Source organism: Myxocyprinus asiaticus, chromosome 2, assembly GCF_019703515.2.
Source record: "Myxocyprinus asiaticus isolate MX2 ecotype Aquarium Trade chromosome 2, UBuf_Myxa_2, whole genome shotgun sequence".
Lineage (NCBI taxonomy): Eukaryota > Metazoa > Chordata > Actinopteri > Cypriniformes > Catostomidae > Myxocyprinus > Myxocyprinus asiaticus.
The window spans coordinates 20,620,405-20,636,615 of NC_059345.1; the positions used below are offsets into that span (position 1 = coordinate 20,620,405).

The window sequence follows — 16,211 nt, forward strand, 5'->3', positions numbered from 1 at the left end:
GACGTAGATGCCTTACCGTTACTGATATTTACTCTAGTTTTTTGCCTTTGCCGGTCTTTTTGTCTTCTTGCTTGAAGCAAGTTGCTTCAGATCTTTTTTTGCTTCTTCGGCAGTACAGCTACTGGATCTCCTGTTGTCTCCACTGCTAAAGCACGATAAATAAGTATGTTCCATTGTGTTCTGTCACCATGACAAATTCTTTGTGTGTGTAAGCATACTTTATAGTAAAGCTCATTCTGATTCTTTTCGCTCTTCGCATCACCAAACAACAATGTTCTAAGCATAACCAAGAATATCTACACAGGCGGCAGCCAATGGGAGTGAGGATTCTCTTCTTCGACATTTAATGAAACACCACAGGTCACGTGATTTCAACATGGCGTAACACATTGAAGGGGGTAACCCACACCATGTATAATAAAAAAGCACTTTTTATAGAAAACTATTATGACCACAGCCTTCATGTGAGTGTACATCATTCGGATCAAACTTCACAAAAACACAATTCATTTGTTAATGTGTAAAACCTTTTATATTGGCTCCAAACTACTGAATGCACTTTTAAGACAAAAATGGCCAAAGGAAGTTGAGAAAGTCAACAATGAAAAAAAAGTGTGGCTGAGTTGAGAAAACGTCACTGCTAAGCAAGTTAAACGTGCTGCACAACACATACGAAACAAGGCCTATGACCCTTAACCTGCTCTGATTTTAAAATTGTTTGAGAGGAGATTGTTAATCATTTACTTCTTCAGTGTAACCAGAACAGTTATTTTCCACAGAATTAAAGGAATATTCCAAGTTAAGCTCAATCGACAGCATTTGTGGCATAATGTTGATAACCTCTTTTTCCCTCCTTTTCTTTAAAAAAAAGCAAAAATCTAGGTTACAGTGAGGCACTTACAATGGAAGTGAATGGAGCCAATCCGAAAACATTTCAAAATTATAGCCACAAGACATAAACAATATGCATATTAACATGATTTTAGTGTGATAAAATCACGTACTAGCCTTTTCTGTGTAAAGTTATCGCCAATTTTACAACTTTGTTGCCATGTCGATGTAATGCCATAAACCCTTAAACGACCGTAAAAATTACGATTTAAACAACTTTACAGCTCAAATAGTACACAAGTTTTAACAGAAGAATTAATGTAAGCATTTTTATAAAATGATAAGAATCACATTTCTGCCTTTACACTCTCCAATAATTGGCCCATTCACTTCCATTGTAAGTGCCTCACTGTAACCTCAATTTTTGCTTTTTTTTATATATAAAGAAAAGGAGGGATGAGTCGAAATAATTTTTTTTTGTGTGTGTGGTAATCAACATTATACCACAAATGCTGAATGTTGAATGATCTTAACTTGCATTGAACCTGGAATATTCCTTTAATAATAAAATATTCACACTTCAGTGCCTGATATTACCTATCTTTCACATATTGTTTTTTAAAAAAAGTAAAATATTTCTTAAAGTAAAATTTTATAAATCTAAATGTGTGAAATGAATAAAAATAGCAGCACAGTGAGACACATCAATCTATGAAAGCATCCAGAGTAACAATACCTTTTGCACTGTTCCCTCTCCTAGTAACCAGGTCATCTCTTGATAATAAATGTCAGTGAAACCAGCTCCCACTCCAGTGATACAAAGCATTGCATTAGGGGAGGCACAGAGACTGGCAAAGGGAGTGAGAGAGAGCAGTAAACATGCAAAAGCATACACATTCAGTGTAAAAATGGACAGAGTTAAACGGTAACAGCTCAGTTAAGATTTATTTATTTATTATTTTTTGCAAACTTTCCAAACATGACTTTAAACTGCAAAATGGAACCAGTGCTCACTTTTGAAAGGACACAGAAAGCTTCACCTTGAAAGAAAGCATAAGGGCTGCCTGGTGAGTGAATCTTTCATCTTTTTCTCACAAACTATAAACCGTGGAGCTAATGGAGCACACAGATGTGGTTGCTCTAAGTGACAGCAATAGAGATAAGCCATCCAATGTAAATACACATGTCTGCAGAGTCTTGACATATATTAACTATACATTTGTTCGACCTGTGTATCTTTGTGCCAGTTGTGACAAAAAAATATGTCACAAGTGTGTTTTTTATGAAAGATTTTTAGAAATATGATTGCATTCATGCTTTCCTAAAACAATAACATAATTACATTATATATCATAAAATCACATGTCTTTTTGTTCATTTTTGTGTAGTGTATCAGTTGCATATTTCAAAATTGCCACCACAAATGTAAATAACAACAGATTTGCATTTTCAGATCCGTAGTGCTAAAATATTAAGTGGTTTAGCTAAGTCTAAAGTCCTATGATATTATTGCAAATTCTATAGAGACCTGCATTGCTAGGCAGCCCCTCCTGTGAGTGATGGTTGCTCTGACTATGCCCACTTGAGAGTTGGCTTGAGACTGCAACACTAATAAGAAAACTGATAGCAGTTAACAGTCCTAATAAACCCATCTGTATTTGTGGGAACATGGTTTTTATGAGCAATTATCATCAATGTGTACTTTTTTTTTTTTTTTTGCTTGTTGAATGAAAATAGCAATCATAAGCTTTGTGTCAAAGAGAGTGTTTCCCACACTCACACACAACACATGCACAAAAACGCAACTCTTCCTTAGATGCAGGTATATACATGTATACAATGACTTAGTCACTCTCACTTATGCACACACACACACACACACACACACACACATGTGATGCATTCTTTTATTTATTAACAGTCTCAGTTTAATGCTGACAAAAGTTTAACCATGAGAACAGAAACTATATGTAGTGTCTGCTGGTGAGTGTTACTGTTATCCCTGTGCCAAAGACACTTTCTCAGTACATAAAAACCAACCCACAGATTTCAGCATTAATGTATTGTCAAACACAGGAGAGAAGTAACTTATGCTTATTGTTGCAAAACTGGGTCAGTTCCGCTTCCAATTTATAAACTAGATGAAATCTGTTCAAGCAGGCTTAAATCTGGCAAATAAAAAGTGCCATGTTTCATGTACATTATATGTGCATTTATGGATGGATAGGCTTAGGAACCTAAAACTTTTTTGTGTTGTAGTCTAAAAAGAGGACTCAAAAGATTGCTCCAGATGAGCTGGAACATCATAAAGCTCTGAACGTTTCAGCTATATGACAAGTTAGGGATCTGTGTCTCTTTGGCACTATAAAAATTGCTCTATTTGTTTTAAGTGGCCTGTCCAGCCTGACACAACATAACTGAATCAACCAATGGCGTGAGATTGAGGCAGGAATATCTGTTAGATCGACCACTGGCAGAGTAGGGTGTATTCATAAAGCTGTTTGAAAACAAAGTTTATTTTTGCAATTCTGTTCTGTGACGCCACCAAAAAGAAATGTAAAAATAGTCGCTAATTTTCTTTTTCAAACAGACATCAGCTTAAATCTAAACATCTCATCTGGCTTTTACACAAAAGTAATATACATTTTTTATAGGTGAATCTAGTGAAAGACGACAAAGCTGGAAGTCCCCGCCAAAAGCCAAATCTTCAGTCTTTGAGTCCATCCGTTGGATCAAATTATCCTCCATCATGTCAGAGACTCGACCAACCCCTGCCCAAGATGAAACATCCAATACTGCAGAGTCTCCAGAGGTGGAGTGCCCAGTCTGCTATCAGGAGTACGACCAGGATTCTAAACTCCCGCGCATGCTGGAATGCCTTCATGTTTTCTGCACGGAGTGTCTCAGAAAAATCCAACTCACTCCGCTGCACCCTCCTGATCCCTACAGTCCCCCCTCTATCTCCTGTCCCCTGTGCCGCCACTCCACCCCACTACAGGGTGGTGACACACACTCTCTCCCCTGCAACTCACGGATTCTCGCTCAACTCCCACCCGTAGCCTTCCGTCTGCCTGTGTCAATGTCTGCCCGGTTGTCCACGGTGACCCAACGATTTGTGCTGTCCATGGGGGAGAGGGATACCCGCTTTATAATCCTTCCCACAGTTAGTCTGAGAGTGGAGCAGATGGGAGAAGGTACAGAAATGGTAAACCCACCTGGAGTGCTGCATCGAGAGATGAAAGTTCTGAGGAGACATAGAAAGACCCTGATGTGTGTTCAGATGCTGGCTGTCATCTTCTGGATTATGTTTGTGCTGACTTGTGTGGTCGGGGTTGTGTTTGGGCCAAGTCTCTTTCATAACTAAGAGATGAAGGACATGGGTCTATGCTTAATGTGAATGCATAAATATATTTATTCTGTACCTGCATCTTCCAAATTAGAAAATGTAGTTCATTTTAAGTAGATCATTCTGATATACTTAAGTTTGTAAAAGCATAATTTGTCTATTCTGTCAACCCTCTGCCATAACTGAGCAACTGAGAGAATCAACATTTTGATCTACATTGGCCCCAAAAAGTATTTGGACTCTTAAGCATTATGTGAATGTCACTGCATTAGATAACAAAATATCAAACCAAGTGGCATTTATTTTAAAGACAGATAACACACTTTTCAAGCAAAACATTTCACAAAAAGTTGTTAGGTTAAAAATCACAAGACAATAGACATACTGTTCAAAATTAAAGGGGTCATGAAATGCTCTTTTTTAAAATAGTCTTATTATCTTCCCTGAGGTCCACTGATAATGTAAGTAAAGTTTTTTTGCACCAAAACAGTCATAATTTAGTAATATATGATCATTTTCCACCCTGTCTCTGGCCCTCTGTCTGAAATGCTTGGTTTTGGCCTAAGCACCTCCTTAAAACTTCAATGTAAACGCCCACTGTTATGATTGGCTAACATCGTGCAGCCCCTCGAATTCAGCCATATTTGAAACTCAATCAGGAAGAGAATGAACAAGATACACAACATTATAAAACTAAATTTCAGGGTTTGCACACAACGCACATCCAACACATAGCATCCGAATGTATTAAACGGTTCATCTCAAGCACAACTGTTAACACTCAGAACCATAAACTATCAAACAGTCATGACATCTGAAATATTCATGAATGAAATGGTTAACTTATATTTTTGATCCAAGTGTTTTTAACTGCCCCATCCTTCAAAAACAGTTCATTTGCTAAGCTTGAATCAAATTGTTCACTGTTTCACAAGCAATCCACATTGATATGAGCCAAAAAACATACAATCCATGCTGATATGAGCCGGAAAAAACCCCCACACATACATAGTCCAAAGCACTGTGAATAGACGCACACACGTACAGTGTCACTTCACATCTAAAAGGTCAAAGATGTCTGTCTAGTGCATTTTACGTACACCGACAATTAAAAATAGCGCAGATGAGCGAAAGACGAGTCCATGACCCGTTTGTGTGCAAAATATCAAGACGTAGAGAAGCTGAATGAAAGAGAATAGCATTTCCTCTACAGAGTTGTAACTTAACACCATGTCTTTTGAAAGCAGTGCAGATAAACGACAGTGGTCAAAGACGTCTGTGGAGTGCATGTTTATGTATAAAAATAATTCAAAATAGTCCAGATGGGTTGCCTTTTGTGTTCAGGAATATTTAGGCCACACTAGGCCTGTCTGTCCTGCTCTCTCTCAGTTTATGAACTGCAGCACCAGTGGGCAGGGCCAAGGATGTGATGAGGTAGAGAAGGCATCAATGTTTTTTCGCTGTAGAGGCAGTCATAAATTAATGGGCCCCCTAGTGACGTAGGGAAGTCACAGAAGTAGAGCATGAGGCATTTTTGCAGCTTGGTTTCAATAAATGCTTTTATTGCATTGGGGATTAAGTTTTGAGTTCTGAAATTTACAGTATGCTTTTATAATATAATGACCTCTTAAATGTCAAAATATTTAAGACCCTTTAAGACAATAGGTATTGTAATGGAACACGTCCATACATTATGTACCTCAAAACTCTTGGCTCAAAAAAGATGCCTAAGAAGTCCACCGCAGTGAAAGCCCTCATACCTTAAAAGGTACAGTTAGTACTTTTTATAAAGAATGTAATGAACTGCACCTATGGTTGCTTAGCTAGGACCTGTGTAAACGTGAGGGGAACTGACTTCATACATCCACTGAAAATGACCTTGGGACTACTTAGTCAAAAATAATAGCAAAAATCGCTAAGAATAGCGAAGGTAAATCTGAGAAAAGCTCTAGAATCATTTGTTTGCAGATGCCACTTGATTGAATGGAATGAAATTAATACATTTTTAAGTGTCTTCATGTCCAAATACTTTTTTGGGCCACTGCATGAGAATGAATTTTGTTTATATTATAATGTGGGTGTATATAGTCTTACATATATCCTTGTCCTTGACTGTTTATGTGTTTATGTATTTAGTAAATAAAGGGCAATATTCTCTTTATATTTATTTGCTTTGTCAACAGTAACATAATTGACATGTCTAGTCATGTGTTTGTCAGGCAAATAGCCTACTGAATTAACATTGTGTAATTGTGATTTGTACATTGTTTAATATGCAAACCTGTCTGCTACAAAAATACATTGGTGTTTAGTTTAAACAATCACTGAATTAAATTTGAATGAAAGGTTTGTAACTGGAATGGAATATAACATCATGGAGACTGTCCAGCCTGGGCTTGTTCATACAACACCAATTCAGAAAAAGTTGGGACAGTATGAAAAATGCTAATAAAAACAAAAATGAGTGATTTGTAAATTATATTCATCCTTTGCTATATTGAAAGCACTACAACTAAACATTATATTATGATTTACCTTGTGAATTATTATTTATTTTTTTAATATACAGTAATTTCAAATCAGATGATTGCAACACACTCCAAAAAAGTTGAGACGGGCAGTTTAAGAATAATAAGAATTTGAAGAGTTAAAATAACAAGGCAGTGTGAAACAGATGTTAAACAGGTGAGGCAATCGTGTCATAGTATATAAGGAGCCTCCAAAAACAGCCTAGTCCTTCAAGAGCAAGGATCGGTGGAGACTTGTCAATTTGCCAACAGATGCTTTAGCAAATAATCCAGCACTCTGAGAACAATGTTCCCCAAAGACAAATTGGAAGGATTTGGGGCATTTCACCCTCTACAGTGCACAATATAGTTAAAAGATTCAAGGAATCTGGTCAAATCTCAGTGCGTAAAGGGCAAGACGAAAACCATTTCTGAATGCATGTGATCTCTGATCCCTCAGACATCACTGTCTTAAAAAACATCATTCATCTGTAATGGATATCATGAACATTGGCTTGGGATTACTTTAGTTAACCTTTGTTAGTCAACACCATTCACCACTGCATCCACAGATGCAAGTTAAGACTATACTATGCAAAGCAGAAGCCCTACATCAATACTGTCCAGAAGCACTGCCGACTTCTCTGGGCTCGGTCTCATCTTAGATGGAAAGTAGAACAGTGGTCTGATGAGTTTTTGAAAAACAGCCGTCGCGTTCTCGGGGCCAAAGAGGAAAAGGACCATCCAAGCTGTTACCAGCGTCAGGTCCAAAAGCCAGTGCCTGTATGGGCCAGGGGTGTGTCAGTGCCCATGGCATGGGTAACTCGCACATCTTTGAGGGCACCATTAATGCAGACAGATATGTAAAAATTTTGGAGCAGCATATACTGCCATCCAGCACCGTCTTTTCCAGGGACATCCCAGAATTTTTAGCAGGACAACTTCAAATCACATACTGGCCAAAAAAGCAGAGAGTGCGGGTGCTAGATTGGCCTGCCTGCAGTCCTGACCATCTCCAACTGAGAATGTGTGGCACATTATGAAGCGCACAATATGGCAACGAAGACCCCATACAATTGTGCAGCTGAAGAACTGCATAATAGATGAATGGGGAAAAATTCCACTTTTTAAACTTAACAAACTTGTGTCTTCAGTGCCTAAATGCTTAATAAATGTTATTAGAAGAAATGGTGATGTTTCACAGAGGAAAACACTCGACATTCCCAACTTTTTTGGAGTGTGTTGCAATCATCTGATTTGAAATTACTGTACATACATTTTTTTTTTAAAAAAAACAATGAAATTCACAATGTAAAACATAATATACTGTTTAGTTGTAGTGCTTTCAATATTGCAAAGGGTGAATATAATTTACAAATCACTCCTTTTTGTTTTTATTAGCATTTTTCATACTGTCCCAACTTTTTCGGAATTAGTGTTGTAAATGAGGAGTCCCTCTTGTGGCTGATGCACATGCCCACGTCTGAGATCAGCTTGGGTTGCTTGGCAAGGTGCACAGGGACCTGTCAATTCAGATATTTGCATAATAAAGTCAGGGGTGAAATCAAAGTGAAATATAATGTTGCATTTAAGAGGAAATTCTTGCAGCATTACATTAACCACATGGTTATTTTTCAGTCAAGAACATTAAAGTCTTTGATATCTCAGTAGCTGTTTTATATAGACACTGGGACTAGATGTAGGCACCTACCTTACAGTCAATGCTACAAAAAAGCTATCAAACATATGTAATGTATAATGTATGTGTGTGTTCACTTGTTTACCTATTGGGTAGTTGACATGACATTTCAAGCTGTGACAGCAGTGTCCTGCTCTGTGACATGTTATACTTTATGTGAACTAATTTAACCATAATGTTTCTAATTTATTATTATTATTATTATTATGATATATCCCGCTATTTTATCACCTCATATTAACTGAGAGACTATATGCCATGGAATATTTGAAATGTAAAAAATTTATTTGTCAAGCCTTTTGACCATTTAAGTAAACTGCATAAAGTTAAAAGCTTACAGCACCTTTTTTGCATTTTTCAAATTTAACACAGTAATTTTCCTTTCCATTACAAATTATATAGTCAACATAACAATTTCGAGTAAAAAGTTGAATTCCTTGGTATTTGGTATTTCCCCCATTTGCATTATTGACAGCATGCACTCGAACTGGAATAGACTCCACAAGCAAAAACCTGATGATCCATGTAATCCCTGCATGATTTGAGAAAGTCCCAACAAGCATTTTGCACTTCAGTGGAAGCAAGAAAATATGACTTTTCACACAAAGTGGACATGGTCAATGCCACAAATGTGCAGAATCCTTTTATTTTATTATTAATCCATTTTATGTCAAAATGTGTCTTTGTAGGTTATTCAAAATCACAAACACTCTGTTTATTTCCAGGTTTCATTTAGATTTGAATCCCAGATTTTTAATGTGGACAGTTTTGCCTCAAAACCTCAAAATCAAGACTGGGCCTGTAGTCACTCCGACAACTAGCCCTGACCTCCCCAGTGTAGAAATAAATTAAAGGGATAGTTCACCCAAACATGAAAATTCTCTCATCATTTACTCACCCATCCCAGATGTGAATGACATTCTTTCTTCTGCTGAACATGATTTTTAGAAGAATATCTCAGCTCTGTAGATGAATGCAAGTGAATGGTGACCAAAATTTTGAAGCTCCAAAAAGCACATAAAGGCAGCATAAAAGTAACCCATAAGACTCCGGTGGTTATATCTATATCTTCAGAAGCGAAATGATAGGTGTGAGTGAGAAAAAATTCTCCACCCTAAAACAAAAGAAAAAGAATGTGAAAGTGGAGAATGATAGTAAAAATGACTTAATAATGATCTGTTTCTCACAGATAATAATGATCTGTTTCCCACACCTATCATATCACTTCTGAAGATATAGATTTAACCACTGGAGTCATGTGGATTACTTTTATGCTTCCTTTATGTGCTTTTGGAGCTTCACAATTTTGGTACCCATTCACTTGCATTGTATGGACTACAGAGCAGAAATATTCTTCATAAAAATCTTCGTTTGTGTTCTGCAGAAGAAAAAAGTATGCCTAGGAATATCCGAGATGGTGCTTCTAATATTCGTTTGAATTTCATATAACTAATCATAGTGTCCAAACACAATATTATTTATGACCACCTGTTGCTTTTCGACCTCAGTACAGTTTGTTTCACGTGAACTGAAAGCTTTTCAAAGATGTATGGACTACATTTTCGCACAAGAGTGTGCTTCAGTGGTGTCATCCTCTCACTGAAACTGCGCTACTACTACAAATAAAAACACTCTCATGCCCCAGTCCAAGCGGGCCAGTGGGATGTCCTGAGAGTGTGTGAGGCGCCGTTTCGTCACACGCCGCGCTGTATCGAACTGAAGAGAGAACTATTTCAAATCCCCCATGTGTTTTCTTAAGGGGAAATGTTGTTACAGGTTAGCTGGCCGGAGCTGGCTGTGTGACTGTCGGTGTGTTTTTACGACTTTAACAAACTAAAACATGATATATATGCGTTTTTGAAACACCATAGCAGGGTAGCGTTGATTTAAAAAAAAATTGGGCTAAAGCACTGGCCAAATAAATCTTGTTGTTGTTGTTGTGTAGTAGTATTGTGGTCAAGACGACTTTCCTCAAGCCCCTTCTCTGGCGCTGGCTAACATTAGCAGGATAGCCGCTGCCTCTTCCATACTTTTGTAAACAAGGGAACAGTTGAGTTTGGAGACATGGCGGAGACGAAAATAATTTATCACATTGACGAAGAGGAGACGCCGTACTTGGTGAAGATACCCATAGCGGCTGAGAAAATCACTCTGCTGGATTTTAAACAGGTCTTGAACAAGCCGAACTACAAATTCTTCTTCAAGTCAATGGATCAGGACTTCGGGTGAGTAAATGCGGGATCCGTGAAAACACACGACTGCGAAGAAGTTGCACGGCGTAGTTAGAACAAAACGTAGTTTTCTCTCTAGGAAAACTATTCTGTGAGAATGAACTGCTAATGTTATGTCTGATGTTGCTGTGGGTTGGTAAAGATTTTCCTCGAAAGGGGCAGTTGTTGTCTAGGTGTTCTAGGAGGTATCCAGCCATCACTGTAGCAGAGTAACTTTGTGTCCAAATGTCTCCAGTGTCGTTTGCATGATGAAACCAAGTAAAATGCAAGATACTTTCTCGTAATGTAGTGTCTTATTTTTGTATACAGGCTAATGATGCACTCAGCAGTCAAACTTTACATGTATGCCTGTCTGAATGGAAAATACCTTCACCTTAATTAGGCTACCCATAAATAGTTGTATTTTACAGGTAGGTGTGTGATCTGATTCATGACAGGTTTATGAAGTGATGCAGAATCTACACATCAGCTGTTATTTGTAATTTATTAAATTGATTGCCTACACTCAAATTCACAAATCATGTTGGTGTCAGATAATGATATAAGTGCTTGAATTAATTCACAATTTGTATCCCCCCATAATATTCTGTGGCATGTATGACTTCTATCTAAAGCACAGATCTATCTCAGTTCCTCTCATTTAGTAAAACCCCCATCCTTTCCCTCACACTTTTGGATACAGGCCAATTTTTTTAGTGTCCCTTTTACATTCCTGCCTTGCAGTTTTTTAAAGAGTGGAGTACTTTGTCTCAAACCTCATAATTGTCCTGAATCTTCCTACCACGGACAGAATACCAGCCAATACATTTTAGGCATAGACTTGTCAGTTATGCATTCTCCAGATGCTACTACAGTCTATGTTGTAATCTTAGCAAATTAGGATGTTATTATCTGGCCGTGAATATTCCATAAATTTCACAGCTTACACTTAAGTTCACTTGGTTATGAATGAAATCAAAGACATTCACTAAAAGCACTGTAAAATGAAGACCCACACAGAGCACACTGAACAAAATGCAAATCAATTGGTTAATGTTTATTAGGGCCCAAACACTGAAAGTGAAGAGGCCCTATTGTTCTTCTAGGGATTTTTTTTAATAAAATTTTTTTCAAGGTTTCGGGGGCTTTTGGGGCACTTAAAATGCTCAAGAACTCATGAAATTTTGCACACGCGTCAGAATTGTCAGCCATTAGGGCTTGGCAAAAGTTCATACATGGGCGTGTAGAAGGGGCTGTGTAGAAGGGGCTGTGTAGAAGGGGTTCTGTAGCGCCACCAAGAGGGGAACTTTGTAGCACATCCCTTTTGAGCTACAGTCACCAACCTTTGCACACATATAGATCTCATCAAGCTGGACAACTTCCGTGCTGACAGTCATAATATTGTGAACGGATTTTTGATATATCGAATGGTGTTGCCATGGCGATGCGATAAAGTAACGTAAAAAATGGGAAACAGGAAGTGTCTCCTATCTTCTGCATGCATTGTGTCATTTACATCAAAATCAAGCCATATATTTGGCCTTGCAGGCTGATCACATTGATGTGGCTGTTGTGAGTCACGGTCATAGCGCCACCAACTGGCAGAAGGAAGTGTGGCACTTTAAACAAACTTTGAAATATCACTCTTACGTTTACCTGTATTACTTCAAAATGTTTTGAATAATGTCAAGACAGTGCAGATTTAAAATTCTGTAGGGATTCTTGATATCTTAAATAGTGTTGCCATGGCAATGCATTAAATGTCCATATTCCTTTTTATGTATATTTGCATGTTTTTGAGATACTTGGCATAATTGAATTTTCATGATATTTTGCACAAACATCAGAGTTGTTGGCCATTAGGCCTGGGAAAAAGTTAATACATGAGCGTAGCTGGGGAGCTCTGTAGCGCCACCTTTTGTTAAAATTGGTGGGGTCAGTTTATTCTACGGTCACCAAACTTGCTACATGTATTGTTCTCATCAAGCCAGACAACTTTCAAAATTACAGTCATTAGCTCTGCCCAACAGGAAGTCGGCTATTTTGGATTGAATGTGCATTTTTTTGAAAATTGCAGGCCCTGAACTTTTGAATAATCCTCCTAGGGGCAATATATGTTGAATGTTTTTATTGATATAAAAAGGTCACTTATATAGCTATATGCAATATACAGTATATGACAAAAAAGGCAATTTTCATATATGTAAAATTTTTTAAACACTTGTGGGATTTAAATGTGTACTTAAATGCTCATATATATGAACTCTAATTGTATTTGTTCCTTTATATGGCCATATACCATATTTAAATATCAGTAAATGTAATAAAGGCAACAGGCCTAATTATTGAATCCTCATTTGTGTTTTTAGTTTACCTATTTATTGTATCTATTTTAACCTCAGATAAATTTCCTTGCATTGTTTGAGGAGGAACATTTTAACACAAAAATAACTAAAGGTCTTCCAATACCCATAGAGTTCACCTAAATGTATGGTATTTTTGTGTGTTTTTTTTTTTTTTTTGGTTGTTAACTGCATATTCAGTTATTATGCACTAAAATATTTACATGTAATAGCATTTACAGTGTAATTAACACAATTACAGAGGTATATAATGATGATTTGTGAGTTTTCACTGCAAAACAACCCCAAAAAAATGCAGCAAATTGCATCGCAAAATTTGAAAAAAGCCACCGCAAATTCAGTCATTTTGTAATCCCAGCTAGCCAAATTATGTGGCCATTAAATAACTGCACCGTAATTTGATGACCAAACTTTTGGCGTGGCAAAGTAACTGATTACATTGTGACAACCAGGAAAGTTTCGTTGCCACAACGTAACTTCGGAACGGTATGATATTTTTGCATTCATGACGACGTTGTGGCAATGTCGTGGATCAATAGTAGTTTGTTGGTAACCAGTTTTTAAGTTTTGCTTTTAATTATTATTCTATGGGTGGAAATGCAGTAGTCTAACCTAATTATGTCCTTTTTTGCCCAACATGAATTTAAAGGCTATTTAAACAGCTGTGCATATATCGGGGGCCTGGGTAGCTCAGCGAGTATTGATGCTGACTACCACACCTGGAGTCGCGAGTTCGAATACAGGGTGTGCTGAGTGACTCCAGCCAGGTCTCCTAAGCAACCAAATTGGCCCGGTTGCTAGGGAGGGTAGAGTCACATGGGGTAACCTCCTTGTGGTCGCGATTAGTGGTTCACGCTCTCAGTGGGGCGCATGGTAAATTGTGCGTGGATTGCGTAGAGTAGCATGAGCCTCCACATGCTGTGAGTCTCCGTGGTGTCATGCACAATGAGCCACGTGATAAAATGCGTGGATTGACGGTCTCAGAAGCGGAGGCAACTGAGTCTTGTCCTCCACCACCCGGATTGAGGTGTGTAACCGCGCCACCATGAGGACCTACTAAGTAGTGGGAATTGGGCATTCCAAATTGGGAGAAAAGGGGATAAAGAAATAAATTCATAAAATAAAATAGATAAGAATTCTTATCACAATTTATTTAGTGATTCCAGATGTTTTAGTAACTGTCATTATTTTAGCTAATTTCAGCATTTAAACATATTTAAATAATTTTAAGGTCATCTTGAGCCCCCCATGGAGGTTTGCTGAGGTTCCCTAGTGGGCCATGGGCCCTGCCCACAGCTGTGCATATGAATAACAAACACAGACTCAAAGTTAATGTACTTCATTTATTTTGACAGAGAACAGAGAAAAAATGCAACAATAAAAGAAATTGAGACCTATTGCCACAGAATTACAACAGAATTACAAGCCTAAATGACTTCTGGTCTCATATTAAATGCTACTTAGACCAGCTTAACACCTAATGCCTTGAATTTCATTTGTTAATTTAATTTAAAGCATTTTAAGGATATATAACATTGGTAAATGAATTCATTACAATATAATCTTCAGATCTACATATTTTTTTTCAATAAATAATTATATTAAATTATAGCAAAAATGTCAAAATGAATCAGTTACCGAAAATTTTTATATATATATATATAACATATCTGTATGTATATATATATAAATAATATACACATACAGTTGAAGTCAGAAGTTTACATACACTTAGGTTGAAGTCATTAAAACAAATTTTTAACAACTCCACAGATTTCATATTAGCAAACTATAGTTTTGGCAAGTCGTTTAGGACATCTAATAGTGCATGACATTAGTAATTTTTCCAACAATTGTTTACATACAGATAGTTTCACTTTTAATTGACTATATCACATTTCCAGTGGGTCAGAAGTTTACATACACTAAGTTAACTGTGACTTTAGCAGCTTGGAAAATTCCAGAAAATGATGTCAAGCCTTTAGGCAATTAGCTTCTGATAGGCTAATTGGAGTCAATTGGACGTGTACCTGTGGATGTATTTTAAAGCCTACCCTCAAACTCAGTGCCTCTTTGCTTGACATCATGGGAAAATCAAAAGAAATCAGCCAAGACCTCAGAAAATAAATTGTGGACCTCCACAACCTGGTTCATCCTTGGGAGCAATTTCAAACGCCTGAAGGTACCACGTTCATCTGTACAAACAATAGTACACAAGTAAAAACACCATGGGACCACGCAGCCATCATACCACTCAGGAAGGAGATGCATTCTGTCTCCTAGAGATGAACGAAGATTGGTGCATAAAGCGCAACTCAATCCCAAAACAACAGCAAAGCACCTTGTGAAGATGCTGGAGGAAACAGGTAGACTATATCCACAGTAAAACGAGTCCTATATCGACATAACCTGAAAGGCTGCTCAGCAAGGAAGAAGCCACTGCTCCAAAACCACCTAAACTTCTGATTTCAACTGTATATGTACAGTATATAGATACAGTTGAAGTCAGAAGTTTACATACACTTTAGCCAAATACATTTAAACTCAGTTTTTCACAATTCCTGACATTTAATTGTAGAAAACATTCCCTGTCTTAGGTCAGTTAGGATCACTACTTTATTTTAAGAATGTGAAATGTCAGAATAATAGTAGAGAAAATTATTTATTTCAGCTTTTATTCCTTTCATCACATTCCCAGTGGGCCAGAAGTTTACATACAATTTGTAAGTATTTGGAAGCATTGCCTTTAAGCATCCATGCCTCCAAGCTAGATGAGAAACTCCGGGCTCTGGGCTTAAACAGCTCGCTGTGCAGCTGGATCCTGGACTTCCTGTTAAGCAGACGACAGGTGGTTAGAATAGGCAGCAACATCTCCTCCTCACTGACCCTCAACACTGGAGCCCCACAGGGCTGTGTTCTCAGCCCACTCCCTGTATTCCCTGTACACACATGACTGTGTGGCAACACATAGCTCCAATGCCATCATTAAGTTTGCTGATGACACGACAGTGGTAGGTCTGATCACTGACAATGATGAAACAGCCTACAGAGAGGAGGTGCACACTCTGACACACTGGTGTCAGGAGCACAACCTCTCCCTCAATGTCAGTGAGACAAAGGAGCTTGTGGTGGACTTCAGAAGAAAAGACCATCAATGGAGCACCAGTGGAGAGAGTCAGCAGCTTAATTTTTTAATTCAATTTAAAAAAAATTTTTTTTTAAATTATATTTATTTATCACACATTATACATTTTG

The 16,211-nt window shown here is 37.6% G+C and overlaps 2 protein-coding genes across 2 annotated transcripts in view; both read left to right on the forward strand.

Moving 5' to 3' along the window:
- Positions 1 to 3,574: 3,574 nt before the first annotated feature.
- Positions 3,575 to 4,195, forward strand: LOC127415550 (RING finger protein 223-like). The gene has a single exon (XM_051654330.1). It carries the CDS (start codon positions 3,581 to 3,583, stop codon positions 4,193 to 4,195), a length of 615 nt encoding a protein of 204 aa, XP_051510290.1. The 5' UTR covers positions 3,575 to 3,580.
- Positions 4,196 to 10,105: 5,910 nt separating this feature from the next.
- LOC127415430 (segment polarity protein dishevelled homolog DVL-2-like) overlaps positions 10,106 to 16,211 on the forward strand; it is a 39,209-nt gene continuing 33,103 nt past the window's right edge. The window contains exon 1 of the mRNA XM_051654151.1: positions 10,106 to 10,608. Coding sequence (XP_051510111.1) covers positions 10,448 to 10,608 — 161 coding nt within the window. The 5' untranslated portion in view covers positions 10,106 to 10,447. The remainder of the gene's footprint in view (positions 10,609 to 16,211) is intronic.

Excerpts from the sequence above, each read along its gene's own strand:
- LOC127415550 (XM_051654330.1), top strand. The coding sequence starts at position 3,581 with ATGTCAGAGACTCGACCAACCCCTGCCCAAGATGAAACATCCAATACT.